This window comes from Micromesistius poutassou (genome assembly GCF_964030765.1).
Source record: "Micromesistius poutassou genome assembly, chromosome: 10".
NCBI classification, from domain to species: Eukaryota; Metazoa; Chordata; class Actinopteri; order Gadiformes; family Gadidae; genus Micromesistius; species Micromesistius poutassou.
The window spans coordinates 6,779,130-6,793,725 of record NC_140280.1 but is presented as its reverse complement, the minus strand read 5'-3'; the positions used below and the strand labels follow the sequence as shown (position 1 = coordinate 6,793,725).

The 14,596-nt window shown below is 41.5% G+C and overlaps 1 protein-coding gene across 1 annotated transcript; it reads right to left on the bottom strand.

Annotated features, from left to right (window-relative positions):
* Positions 1-525: 525 nt before the first annotated feature.
* On the bottom strand, positions 526-9,455 carry dnajc18 (DnaJ (Hsp40) homolog, subfamily C, member 18). Its single transcript, XM_084473896.1, has 8 exons — positions 8,921-9,455; positions 8,252-8,447; positions 7,781-7,926; positions 7,169-7,378; positions 6,530-6,642; positions 5,979-6,088; positions 5,414-5,586; positions 526-4,896 (listed from the first exon to the last, which is right to left on the bottom strand). The coding sequence occupies exons 1-8, from the start codon at positions 9,051-9,053 to the stop codon at positions 4,772-4,774; spliced, it is 1,206 nt and encodes a 401-aa protein (XP_084330022.1). The 5' UTR covers positions 9,054-9,455; the 3' UTR covers positions 526-4,771.
* Between the last annotated feature and the right edge of the window lie 5,141 nt (positions 9,456-14,596).

The following is a 14,596-nucleotide window of genomic DNA, read 5'->3' as shown; positions in this document are numbered from 1 at the left end:
CTTTGTTCTATGCTTATTCCATTTCCGTTTATTAACTTGTACGTTTCACTTTGACTATTGCATTTATGGTCTTCATTTGATCGTATAGTTACTGTGACCGTACATAATATATTGAAAATAACTATTTCCATTGCAGGTCAATTAAAATTTTCCTTGAGCAACTGTGTGATTGCCAGCTGTAACATGGTATTATTGTGTTACCTTCCCAGTGTGACTAAAATTGTGTTCGATTCCTCACATGCACAAACAATGTGCCAACTTTAATCAAGGTTAAACCATGTCCATAAAGTGTGTGTGCAATTACAAATAAGATACAAATACAGCAACATCGACAATAACATCTAGATCCCCTGTGTTTGCGTGTATTTTTGACTGTGAATAGTTTTGCTACATGTGTGACTGTTGTGTAATGTTTTATAATGTAATAAACTCATTCTCATTGGACCCAAGCAGTTGTTTTGTTTTCTTGAAGAAAAATAAATTGGAAGAATAACTGTCAAAGAAGAATTTAATAAACCAGCCTGAAATTGTGCTTCATACAAACAGAACACATACCAACAGGTGTCAGCACGATCCAACTGTACACACACCTTTACCTGTATACATCTGTACATAGATCTATACCTGTATACACCTGTATACACACCTTTACCTGTATACACACCTATACCTGTATATACACCTGTATACACACCAGTGGCGATTCTAGACCGGTTTTAATGGGGGGGCCGGCTTTTCTGTTAGAGGGGCACAAACCAAATTGTTGGGGGGGGGGGGGGGGGGTTGGATCGCGGACGAGCGTGATTGTTGACGGGGGGTGGGGTTGGCTCGTTCGGGGGGGCCACAGGGGGGGCCGGACTCAGAGTTACGGGGGCACTGGCCCCCCCCTAGAACCGCCACTGATACACACCTGTACCTGAATATACACCTGTACCTATACACACCAGTATACATCCCTGTATACACACCTGTACCTGTATACACCTGTACACACACCTGTAGCTGTATACATACCTGTATACAGCTGTTTCCTTTCAAACCACTGGCTGGATCAATAATAAGCAGCCAAAAATCTAAAATTCCATTCATTAAATCTATTTGATAGACAGGCCGAAATCAATTGAAATATCATTTTCATTTGAAATATTGTTTGATTTACTTGGTTTAAAAAAATGAATTCTTCAGTAGTTATCTTTCTAAAAAGTGCACTAATAATAATAATTTACTTTTGCATGTAAAAAATGAAATGTTTAGTTTTGGTTGCTGATCATTCTGCCTTAAAGCAATGTGTATATTTCACACAAAATACTGTCCAGGTTATTTGAATGTGTGACACAGCGAGGAGACGAAGGGAACAGGTTGTTCAGATAAATAGTATATTAATGAATGACATCGCTAAGGCCTTCCTACGGGGGGGCATGCAGCAGAGGGGGTGAAACCCTAAGGAAGGAGAGGGCGTGAAAGGTCAGTCAGCCACTCACTGAGTTACAGGATGTGTGTGTGTGTGTGTGTGTGTGTGTGCGCGTGTGAGTGTGAGTGTGTGTGTGTGTCTGTGTGTGTGTGTGTGTGTGTGTGTGTGTGTGTGTGACGGGGGAGTTCACTAGGGTAGAGCAAATGTAGGGTGAAAGGAGATTCGGATGCATTGGGCTAAACCTGACCCACAAACATCCTGACTGACTGCATCATAAAGACAGAGCAGCAGATGTGCAACAGAAGGTCAGAGAGTCGAGTTGAATATGAGTTCAAGTTTTTAAATTAAGACATGTATGCTGAAGGTCAGGATGGGGTGGAAGCGCAGGGAACAGTCCGGGTCACGTGGAGGTCACGTGGAGTTCACGCCGCTGTTCAGATTGTCCAGGTGAAGAGGCTAGTGGAGAGGGTTTAAAAAAAACCACTGTCTTTGAGGAGTCCTACGCAAAGGAAATGATCTTTCTTGCATGTCGAAACGCAAATTGAACGTGGAATGCTCCTGTGTTGTTGTTGAACTTGGTGTCGCATTCCAGTAATTTTTTCAGAGAAAGAATTTTTGTATCCTTGTAGAACTGTGAACATGCATGACCGTCAGGAGTTTCCAGAAGTCAGAAGTCCCAAATGTAACCGTGAAGAGTTTGGACAAAAATGTGATCCTTCTTGCTTGTGACAACCAAGCTACAGTAGACATCTTTTAAGAATCTTTACGATTTTACCATTAGCAAAACATTAGAAAACGTATAATTTGGCTAACCCTTTATAGTAGAACGTTGAATGGTTACATCTTAACAAAAAGTGAACATATTAAAGATGACATATAATGTATAATAGGGATGACAAAACAACAGCTTATACATTTGTCTTTTTTTTTGGAAGGTGCAAGCCTTTTAACCAAGCACAATATATTAATATTATAGCGTAAACATAAACAAACATATGATATAATGTTTGTTTAAATTACGCTATGTTCGCTACTTTTCCAACTACACAGTCCTAATACATGAAATAAACCAGGGGAAGGTATTTCTACTTGTCAAGCTAATTTCATGTTAACAAGTTAACAGTTCTGTTTTGTTATAGTACAGAATGAACAGTCACAGTAGTGGCAATTTTATGTTACTTCATACACAATATACAGTCAGGTCCATAACTATTGGGACATCGACACAATTCTAATCTTTTTGGCTCTATACACCACCACAATGGATTTGAAATGAAATGAACAAGATGTGCTTTAACTGCAGACTTTCAGCTTTGATTTGAGGGTATTTACATCCAAATCAGGTGAACGGTGTAGGAATTACAACAGTTTGTATATGTGCCTCCCACTTTTTAAGGGACCAAAAGTAATGGGACAAATTAACAATCATAAATCAAACTTTCACTTTTTAATACTTGGTTGCAAATCCTTTGCAGTCAATTACAGCCTGAAGTCTGGAACGCATAGACATCACCAGACACTGGGTTTCATCCCTAGTGATGCTCTGCCAGGCCTCTACTGCAACTGTCTTCAGTTCCTGCTTGTTCTTGGGGCATTTTCCCTTCAGTTTTGTCTTCAGCAAGTGAAATGCATGCTCAATCGGATTCAGGTCAGGTGATTGACTTGGCCATTGCATAACATTCCACTTCTTTGCCTTAAAAAACTCTTTGGTTGCTTTCGCAGTATGCTTCGGGTCATTGTCCATCTGCACTGTGAAGTGCCGTCCAATGAGTTCTGAAGCATTTGGCTGAATATGAGCAGATAATATTGCCCGAAACACTTCAGAATTCATCCTGCTGCTTTTGTCAGCAGTCACATCATCAATAAATACAAGGGAACCTGTTCCATTGGCAGCCATACATGCCCACGCCATGACACTACCACCACCATGCTTCACTGATGAGGTGGTATGCTTTGGATCATGAGCAGTTCCTTTCCTTCTCCATACTCTTCTCTTCCCATCATTCTGGTACAAGTTGATCTTTGTCTCATCTGTCCATAGGATCTTGTTCCAGAACTGTGAAGGCTTTTTTAGATGTTGTTTGGCAAACTCTAATCTGGCCTTCCTGTTTTTGAGGCTCACCAATGGTTTACATCTTGTGGTGAACCCTCTGTAGTCACTCTGGTGAAGTCTTCTCTTGATTGTTGACTTTGACACATATACACCGACCTCCTGGAGAGTGTTCTTGATCTGGCCAACTGTTGTGAAGGGTGTTTTCTTCACCAGGGAAAGAATTCTTCGGTCATCCACCACAGTTGTTTTCCGTGGTCTTCCGGGTCTTTTGGTGTTGCTGAGCTCACCGGTGCGTTCTTTCTTTTTAAGAATGTTCCAAACAGTTGATTTGGCCACACCTAATGTTTTTGCTATCTCTCTGATGGGTTTGTTTTGATTTTTCAGCTTAATGATGGCTTGCTTCACTGATAGTGACAGCTCTTTGGATCTCATATTGAGAGTTAACAGCAACAGATTCCAAATGCAAATAGCACACCTGAAATTAACTCTTTAAATTAACTAGACCTTTTCTCTGCTCTTTGTTAATGGGATAATGAGGGAATAACACACACCTGGCCATGGAACATCTGAGTAACCAATTGTCCCATTACTTTTGTTCCCTTAAAAAGTGGGAGGCACATATACAAACTGTTGTAATTCCTACACCGTTCACCTGATTTGGATGTAAATACCCTCAAATCAAAGCTGAAAGTCTGCAGTTAAAGCACATCTTGTTCATTTCATTTCAAATCCATTGTGGTGGTGTATAGAGCCAAAAAGATTAGAATTGTGTCGATGTCCCAATAGTTATGGACCTGACTGTATATGAACCTCTCTCTTTTAAATTAACTGAATCACAGGACTACAATAAAATAAGATAAATAAATAAATAAAATCTGGATAAATTATGTCAGTTGGTTAGAAGAACTACCGTTAGGGACACGAACATGAACGTGTGGAAAAAAAGGCCCAGAACATTCCGGACATTTCAGCCCCTAAGAGATCCTTAATATAAGAAAGTACAAAGCCTACAGTGTACCGCTGTCGCCACCAGCGAGTTTTTCCCCCCTTTTTCCTCCCCCCCTCCCCTCCAAATCCCCCCCAAGGCTGCCAGACACTTTCCTTCCCCCAAACTGGAAAAAGGAAAACACCAGCTGTCGGCCTAACCAAAAATCCATCATTCGTTCCGTATCATTTCTCATAGATCCAACTTCCTTCTCCAGTCCGATTTGATTCTTTAAATAAAACTAAAAAAAGACTTTCCTACTTCCAAGACGAACCTGACATGAAGTGAAGCCTGCCTGTTTTTCTCCTTTTTTGAACCAACTTTAATCGCCTCGCTGCCGTCCGATAAAGCGGTTCAGCTTCTCACAGTTGTCCAGGCGCATGGACTCGGCTTTCTGCTTGAGCCGGTCGTCTCGGTACAGCTGGCCCAGGTTGGCCAGGTCCGACTCTGAGAGAGAGAGAGAGAGAGAGAGAGAGAGAGAGAGAGAGAGAGAGAGAGAAAGAAGATGGTGTCAATTAGAGTTAATTAATTCAATGAGGAGACCAGAGGGGTCTCTGACCGCTGAAGAGTTAGATTTATTTTTATAAATGGATAGTAAATCAGTTATATTCTATATTCTATACAAAGCGACTGACAGCGAATTCACATACATCCACACAGATACATTTAGGAGCTTGTTACTGTTATCTGTCATCCACCGAGTCCACCCTCACCCGCTCAATCAGATGTTCTGTTTCCTGTTTTAGAAGAACAACTGGAAACCCTGTTGTAGTGCACCACTTTTGCACTAGTGCACAAGTATTGCTGGAGCTTTGCTTGAGCTTTGCATGTGCTTTGCACGATGAATGCATACTCTTGCATGACCAGTATATGAGTATGCTAGAGCGGAGAGATGATGCATGAGTAGTGAGTGCGTGGGCTTTAGAATGGTGCATGAACAGTGCCCACGTGGCTCCAGACGTACTCTGCTGCTTCTCCTTCCAGCAGCTGGTCTGCAGGTGGTCTATGTAGTCGTTTTCGATGGTCTTCTCCAGCTCGTCCAGGGACTCTCCCCGGTACTCCTTCTCAAAGCTCTTGTCCACGTAGTACGGCACGCCCATGTGCTGAGTCTCCCTGGACACCACCAGGCCCATCGCCCTGGGAACACACACACACACACACACACACACCCACACACACACACACAATCCAATCAACATGGACACAATTTAATAAACACAGAGACACCACATACAAAACACACATAATCAAATAAACACATCCAGACAAATGAAATAAACACACATACACAATCAAATAAACACACACAGAAACAAATAAACACACACACACACACAATAAAATGAACACAAACCAAAAATATAATAATCACACTCACACACACACACACACACACAAATGACACACAAATTGATCCATCTAAATTTGATCAGATTTGGTTTGGTTTTCTGTAGACTAGACTGGAGGCCAGGAGGCCAGGGTGTGTGTTAGGGCTGGCATGTGGTGGGAGAGCAGCGTGTGGGACTGACGGCTTGTAGAAGAGGCTGTAGGGCGGGTTGGTGGCCATCATCTGGGTGAACACGGAGATGAGGATCAACACCAACACTGGGAGCAGCTGCAGGAACGCTGTGAATGTGTTCTGACCGGAGACAGAGGGAGAGAACGAGAGATAGAGGTTAAGAGTGTGAACAAAAGAGAGAGAGAGAGAGAGAGAGATACAGAAGATGTAGCACAAGAAAGAGACAGAGAGAGAGAGAGAGAGAGAGAGAGAGAGAGAGAGAGAGAGAGAGAGAGAGAGGCAGGATTTAATCAGTAATTCATCACAATCAGTTAAAATGTTTACAACTAAATCTTAAAACATACCCTTTCAAGTTCAGCTTTCTTCTAACCCAGTGGTGTGTCACTTTATTTTGTATGAACCAACCTCTGAGGTGTATCTCTATGAGAACCCCGTTATTGTGTCGTTTCCCTTTTAAGTCACTTTTTACCACAATTCTGCATGAAAAGCTCCATATAAATAAAAGCTTCAGTGATTGAGAAAGCCTTGCACCCGGGTTGATGGTCGTCACGACCGCCTCACCTGGCTGGCGTTCGCCTCTGGCTCCTCTTCCCGTCTTTCGAAGGCCCGCCGGCGGCGCGGCTGGTAGAACTGGGAGTAGGAAGCACCCTGATTGGTGTAGACATGGATGTTTCCTGAGAGCACACACACACACACACACACACACACACACACAAAATGCATGTATAAAAACACATGTGCGTGTACCAACAGAAATATTCAGGCAACATAAACAGAGAAAACCTAATTTTTTTTTACATAATACAGATCTCACATTTCTTGAAATGTAACAGACGTCGGCAGTCGTCATAGACACCTTCATCCAAAGTGACAGTGATTTTATTTTTTTAGGAGCAAGAAGGGCGTCTTACTCAAGGATGACCGGCACACTCAGGCACAGTCCAGACCAGCCCTTTCAGTGGAGACAGACAGTCCAGAGATAAGAGCCACTACACTATCCCTCCTCCATACATATTATGCAACAATCACAAGTGTACCACACCACACACCCCCCCACCTCCACCCCCAGCCCCACCTACCTGTAGGGAACCTCCCACCGTCAGTCCAGAGGTAAGAGCCACTACACTATCCTCCCTCCATACATATTATACAACAATCACGACCGTACCACACCACACTCCCGTCCCAAACCCCACCTACCAGTAGGGAACCTCCCGCCGAAGAAGATGTTGAAGAGCTCCTCGGGGCTGATGTCGGCCTCGAAGTCCCGGTTGAAGCTGCGGTAGCGGGCGTTGCGGGCGTGGGCCGCCTGCGGCGCGGGGCTGGCACCCGGGTGCGGCTGCTCGCCATACTGGTTGTACTGCTGCCGCTTCTCCGGGTTACTCAGCACGGCGTACGCGTTCCCGATCGCTGGGGGGGGGGGGAGGAGAGAGAAAGTAAGAGAGAGACAGAGAGATGTTTGGGTCATGTTGGATGGGTGCTTTGTAAACATAGTTTGAAGATAGAAAAGCAAAGTTATTGAAATACTAGAGGTGAACTTGTAGGGATTTTAGGATTTTTTTTTTATTACAGATATATTACAGATATGTATTACAGATATAAGTCACAGTCAACATGCTTGGCTGTAACTAAATACCAATCATGAAAAAAGATCTGATCTGTAACGTTTTGTGAACCGTATACACTTTCTTGATCACTTTCTTGATCACCTTGATTTTTATTATATATTAGAAAAATGTCCCACAGATAAAAATGACAGGCATGTATATTTACCAGGGGAAACACTTTCTGTGAGTGAGCATGATGTGGTACCTTTGAATGCATCTGTGGCTCCAGGGGCACAGTTCTTGTCCGGGTGAAACTTCAGTGCCAGCTTCCTATAGGCCTTCTTCAGATCTTCATCGCTGGCAGTCTTGGCGATGCCCAGGATCTCATAGAAGTCCCTACAATTCTTTATCCTGCAAGTTCACGTTCATAGGTTCTAAATAAATACATTCACTTGCTTTAATGCAAACACTATTTCAGATGATTGTTTGTAGGATCATTTTTGTTTGGCAGTTTCGGGGGGAGTGGTTGCCTAGATTGACAGGTCTCTCCAGTGTAGAGCTTCTGGTCTGACTGAGAGTAATGTAAATCCTGTGTGTGATTGTATGTATGTGTGTGTGTGTGTGTGTGTGTGTGTGTGTGTGTGTGTGTGTGTGTGTGTGTGTGTGTGTGTGTGTGTGTGTGTGTGTGTGTGTGTGCGTGATTGTATTTGTGTGCATGTGTGGTTGACGTGCCAACCTGTGAACTCCTTGGCGCTGCTCCTCAGTGTAACTCTTCTTCTCATCCCCGCTTACTCCTCCTCCACCTCCTCCTCCTCCTCCTCCCCCTCCACCCCTACTCCCAAAGTCCTCGTCCCGCCAGCCAGAGGGAGGAGGAACCTGGTCTTCTTGAGGAGATCCAGTGAATCCGTTCCTCAAGATGGCATCAATTAGCACTGGAGGAACACACAGAGCACAGGGACCAGGGTTATTGTCCTTTGTTTCCAACTGGCCTTGTACTAAAGTATTGCATACCTTAGTTAGAGACACGGGGCAGGGCAAGCTACTTATTAAGAGAATGTGTGAGTTATTAACATCTATTTAGGGATGGAAACTGCTTGACATGGAGGGAAACAAACCTGCTGTTAATATGTCAACTGAAAACTGAACATCTAACGGTGATCTGCGTCAAAGCAACTCCTTTAAATAGACGATAACGTTACGTAATTTCCTTTCAATACAGAAAGGATGTGCAACAATCTACATGAAATAGTACAGAAAATGCACAATAATTATTTTGTAATAACGTTAAATAATCACATGTTATTCTCCAACATAGAGCATGACTGCCTCGACATTAATTGCTGAGTTGGGGGGGAAATAAACAGGTGTAAATCTGAGAGTGTGTATGGCCGAAAGCTAATTTTACCTCTGGCCCTGGTACTGGGGTAGACCTTCTGGGCTTCGTAGAGTAGCTGGAGAGCCTTCTCTTTGCGTCCGGACCGCAGGCACAGCTTCGCCTTCTCGATCAGCCGGTCGGCCTCTTCTTTGTCGATGATCATTGTTTTATCGGAGGGTTATTTCTGCTGATACCAATGTCTCGCCGTGCGAGTAACGGGGGGGCCTCCGCAAAGGGCGTCCGTATCATATGTCAAGACGGCGCTCCGTAGCAGGCTAGCCAGTTAGCTTCATCTGAAGGTAAGTGAACGGCAGAAAGACAGCAATGGCTTTGCTATAGAGCCTGCCAATATGTTATATAGCCCAGCAGTTCCTCACCAAAAACGTCTCGCTGTATCGGGTCAGCCTGTAGTGACGTCCGCTTTACTCGGGGAGAGACGTGTCATGTTCAGCCGCAACACACAAAAACAAATAAAGGTAAGCTATGAATGCGATATTCGCTATGGGTTTTTCCACTGTGTTATGGTATCTTGAGGTGGGCTACCATGGTGAGCACCCGAGCTAGAAGCTGGAAGAGCGGCCAGACGCTGCCGACGTCACATCCGGAGGACAACTATATTTGCATTTTCTCCATCATCCTCCATCATGTACATGTTTTCCTCCACTATTAAAGACTTGGAGGTTTCATGTGAATTACAGCATTTGTTACCCACTTAAAATTGAATAGTAAGTTATTACATAGTTGCTATCCCTCTATTATTATTATGATTGGGATTATTGTTATTTATTTATATTGTAAATGATTATGTAATCGAAATTGGCCACTTGTGTGATTCGTGGAGATCCATTGAGAAAACATTGGGGTTGGGGGGGGGTCTACAGTCTGACGAAAACGAGACGAAACTAAATAAATAAATAAAAACTACGACGACATATTTTGACACTTTCGTTAACGAATAAAAACGAGACGAAAATGTAAGCGGGACGATTTGGGAAGCGATCCAATCAGAACTAAGCTCTTTATGTGGGGAAGTACTGATCGTCCCGTCCGGCTGGTCAACTAGCAGGCGCTTGCTGCGTCGCAAGCAAGTGTCCCTTTGTAAACAGTTTGGCGCAACAATCACCGGTTAAAACACAACCAACTTGAAGTCATTGGTAGACGAGTCATCCCAAAATTCACGCAAAGATAAGCATCCTTAAACTGTTTTTTCTTTCAAGCTAATGTTATGTGTGTTTTTCGCTAAAATTGGAATACAATACAAGCTGAAAGAAACCACCGCTGTCCTGTTATAACGGTACCGGAGCTCTGTGCTGTCGACACCACAGCGGGGCACAGAAACACAGGATTCACTGGTTTCTGTGACATGATAAACACTAAAAATGAATACTAATGTTTTATAAAGAAAGCTATCTTAGTGGGAAAGCCACGCAACAGATAGCCACGGTTACATACAGTAATGTTCTTATGACGGGAGAAAGGAGCAGAAATATAGTATAGAGACAACTTGAAGCTGTGTGTGCGCGTATGTTTGAGTGAGAGACGGGAGTAAATGAGAGACAGAAAAATCGGACCCCCTCCATTCTACCTCACAGGTACAGAAGGCCTCCGACAAGGATGGGCAAATAAATGGGCAAATAGATGGGCAAATAAAGCTAGTGCATCCCAGAACAACAACAGACGCGAAAATTAAAAAAAAAAAAAAAAAAACTCCGGACGCGAAAATTAAAAAAAAAAAAAATTAACTCCGGGGAGTTAAAAAAAAAAAAAATATATATATATATAAAAAAATTACATTAAAGAAATGTATATTAAAAAATTATATAAAATATATATATATATTAAAAAATTATATTAAAAAAATATATATATTAAAAAAATTATATTAAAAAAATAATAATAATAAAAATTTGACCTGCGCACGCATCTTTTTTTTTGGACCTGCACCCGCATCTTATTTTTTTGGACCTGCGTGCGCATCTTTTTTTTGGACCTGCGCGCATCTTTTTTTTTGACATGCGCACGCAGATCTAAAAAAAAGATGCGTGCGCAGGTCCAAAGAAAAGATGCGCGCAGGTCCAAAAAAAAAGGTGCGTGCAGGTCAAGGTTTTTTTTATTATTTTTTCTATATATAATTTTTTTTAATATATATATATATATATATTAATTTTTTTTTTTATATGTAATTTTTTTAAAATTATATATATATATATATATATCGCTGATTATGTATATAATACATAATCATAATACATAATCATATATATATATATATATATATATATATATATATATATATTATACCTGCAAACTAGTCACCTTTCGCCGTTTTCAACTCAAAATAGATCATTTACGTGAATCGTGTAGATCCAAAGAGTTTTTTTTTTAAGGGGGGGGAGAAACGACGGCTGACCGACCAACCAATCAACCAACCATAGACTGTATAATAACCAGGGGTGCGCATAACTGGTACGCAAGTACGCATGCGCGCCCATAATCAGCGATGCGTAACGTCACTTGTGCCACTACAGCGCCTTTGCGTAACTCACCGTCAGATCATCAAAACAAAACTACACGTGTATCTTGTACTACTTCTGCGTCTCCCCACCTGCAAAAAAAAGGCAAAACGGAGCCGAAGCGCTGTGTGCACCGCTGTGTGCACCGCGCACACACACTGGAGAACTGCGCAAAATCAGCTGATCGCAATATCCGTCACTGTGAGACATCCTATCGCTCCGTGGCAGTGACGGACTGGACCCCCCCGTCAACAATCCTGCCCGACCGCAACCAAACACTCCCCCCCCCCCCCCCCTTATCATTAATTAATTAATTAATCGCCTTTATTATTATCAAAACGACGCTACGTGTGGAGTGCGTACCGAACACCATCTTCTGGTACTCAAATGAGTAACTCACTAAAAAAGTTATGTGCACCCCTGATAATAACCGACTGTATAATGAGCGAGAAACAAGTTTGCTATCTTCACAATAAAAAAATCTTTGGCCAAATGACTCCACGTTCCATGTTCCACGACCACCAATCGCTATCAAGATATACCACAGCGCGCGTTTTTTTCCCCATCGTTCCAGTCCTGGAGTGGACTGCTCAGTCGTAACTGACCAGTTTATGGGTTAATAAATGTGCCATTTTTACTATAAGAAAATGTTGTCTTTTCCCTTTATTTTCTTCTGGGAGTACACCAGAATGCTTAATTTACATGTTAAAATAGCAAAATTTGGCTGGGGGGGGACATTACTAACCATTTGTCTTATCATGTAATGAAAAACCACAACATTGCAAAAACATTTTTTCATGCATATTTTATTCAAGAGTAAAAAACGTGATTTGTCCCATAGGGCATGCTTATAATGTGTGTATTTATTAGGAAGTCAAATGCCAAAACTAATATTCCCAGAGATATACAGTAAGAAAAAGCAAAATACAGTAGAATCCATGAGTGTTTTAAATATGCATGTATTCCATGCAGTAACCAGTAAACAGTGAAACAAAAAGGTAACCATAAGCTTAAGAATATTAAGAATATCAGCAATAAATATATTCCAAATATAGCATTTTTGCTCAAAGGTATGTGAGACGCATGATTTTCTCTTCGTGTTTCGTTTGTTTACGTTTGAAAACCATGCTTCATGCAGTGGCATGTTGCGCTTCACTGAGAGTATGTTGTTCCACACTATTCAACAACCTGTGTATACCAAAACAACCAAAGAAGAGAACGTAAGGCGTTAAACCTCAAACTTGTGTTTCCCCATATACAGAATGATATGAAAAAACATTGGTTATGAATAAATAGTCCTACATAATTAAAAATAAATTAATAAATAATATATCAATGAAAAAAAAAACGAAAAAAAAAACAAAACAAAAGAAGCCATAAAAACATGTATAAAAAACCAAGACAGATATAACTTTACAAATATAGTTCAAAAAGAAAATAATTCAAGTTTTACTATTTTGAAACACAATTATCACAATTAGAATATCACATTACAATTAGGAACTTGATTGCATGCGTTGATGCGTTCCATACCGTAGATGCTGTGTTAAAAACCACTGTTTTTCGTAATTGTTCATCGTTACAATTAATATACTTCTGTGATTAAATAGAAAGATGAAATATAAAGTACAAAAAATATTCACTGCTGGAAATTCTAAAAATGTATGTGGCAGCATGTGTCATTTTTGCGTATTCCTCAGAGATGAAAACCCTTCCAGTGTCACATATTCTATTTATTTCTTAATAGCATCATATTTAAATGTGTTTGTGTGTATTTTTGCTGCAGTTCTGTGTCTCTTGTCTCCGTTACTTTAGCACCCCCTAGCGGCGTTTTAGGGTGTAGCATATAGTCTCTTAGATGAGGTGCGACTGTGAATGAATAGGTAGCTCCCTCAACGGCTTTAGAGCCAAAGTACGTCCTGATATTTTAGGAGAAAACTAAACCCAGCCATTGCTGACCGTTTATCGAGGGAAGGCTACTATTTTCAGATGAATATACTCTCTCATTATTCTCTATTCACTATCAGAGCAAACTCAAAACAAACAAACATGCAGTAAAAATAAACTTTATGGAGTTCAAGTTCTGAAACATATATATTATTATATATATATTTTCCATTTGAAACGTTGTCGAACTGTATTTCCATAAGGTAATTATCGAAGTGCACGCTTTTTATTTTATTTCCTGTGATAAAGGTCCTCCAAGATCCTTAAATCTCGTTTGCATTTGGAGGTCATGATTATTGATATTAAATTAGTCTGAATAAATAATTAGAATGAGTATTCTTTGAAAATATCATCAAAACCTTGAAGTGCATTAAAAGCCTCTGAAAAAAGTCAGTGCATCACATGACAGGAAATGCCAAAACCCCCCCTTTTCTTATTACTTCGGACTCTACGCAGCAGAAGCGACGCAGGTAGTGGTGGGGACCATAGCTTTCATATTTTATGTTTTGTTTTTTATACATTCACAAATTTCTGTTCAAACCCCAGAATGTCTTTCTGGGTTGCGTCGGAGCCAAGCATCTACAGTATGGCGATGTAATTTTTCCGTAGCTTGTCCAAATGTTCCCCTCGTTCAAGAAGGTACGTTGATCGTTTGGGATTCTTACTTCTTCTTGAGATAAGTAAAAGAGGAGAGGGGAGGTTGTGTCCACAACACTTCCGATCACTTCAGAGCATAGGAACTCCTCCCTTTGGCCTGGGTAAAGCAGTCGGTCGGTTGGGCCTTGTGGCCAACTGTCCAAACAGCAGAGGAAAAACTAGGCCAGCTGAAATGTTTAACTTCTTCAGAGGCAAGAAGAGGAACTCAATCACAGGGGGTTTCTCTAGCAGGTTATCAGGGACCAGTGAACCGAGGAACCATTCAGGCCCACTTCACACTTTCTCTGATGATGATGTTGATGAAGCTGATGGCGATGGAGGGACGTTGAGAGCAACAGCAGAGCGCAGGTTTGATACCCACTCTAGGGAGAGAGAGGGTGTGGGTTTGACAGCTTGGCAGTTTTGTTTTGGTGGACCGGTCACAGACTGTAAAACATGCTCGATGGCCTCTTCCCTCATACACTAGTGCCATCCTACCAGAAAAAAATCAATCAATTCCAGTCCTCTGGTAAGTTCCGACTTCACGTTGTAAAAGGTACACAGTCCTCAATGGTACTCAAGTTTTTTTTCTTCCAGTTATATTTAACAA

Excerpts from the sequence above, each read along its gene's own strand:
- dnajc18 (XM_084473896.1), bottom strand. The coding sequence starts at position 9,053 with ATGATCATCGACAAAGAAGAGGCCGACCGGCTGATCGAGAAGGCGAAG. Across the intron at positions 6,643-7,168 it reads CGGCGGGAGGTTCCCTACTG|GAAACATCCATGTCTACACC; the intron begins GTAGGTGGGGTT and ends GTGTGCTCTCAG. Across the intron at positions 5,587-5,978 it reads TACAGCCTCTTCTACAAGCC|GGCGATGGGCCTGGTGGTGT; the intron begins GTCAGTCCCACA and ends GTGTGTTCCCAG.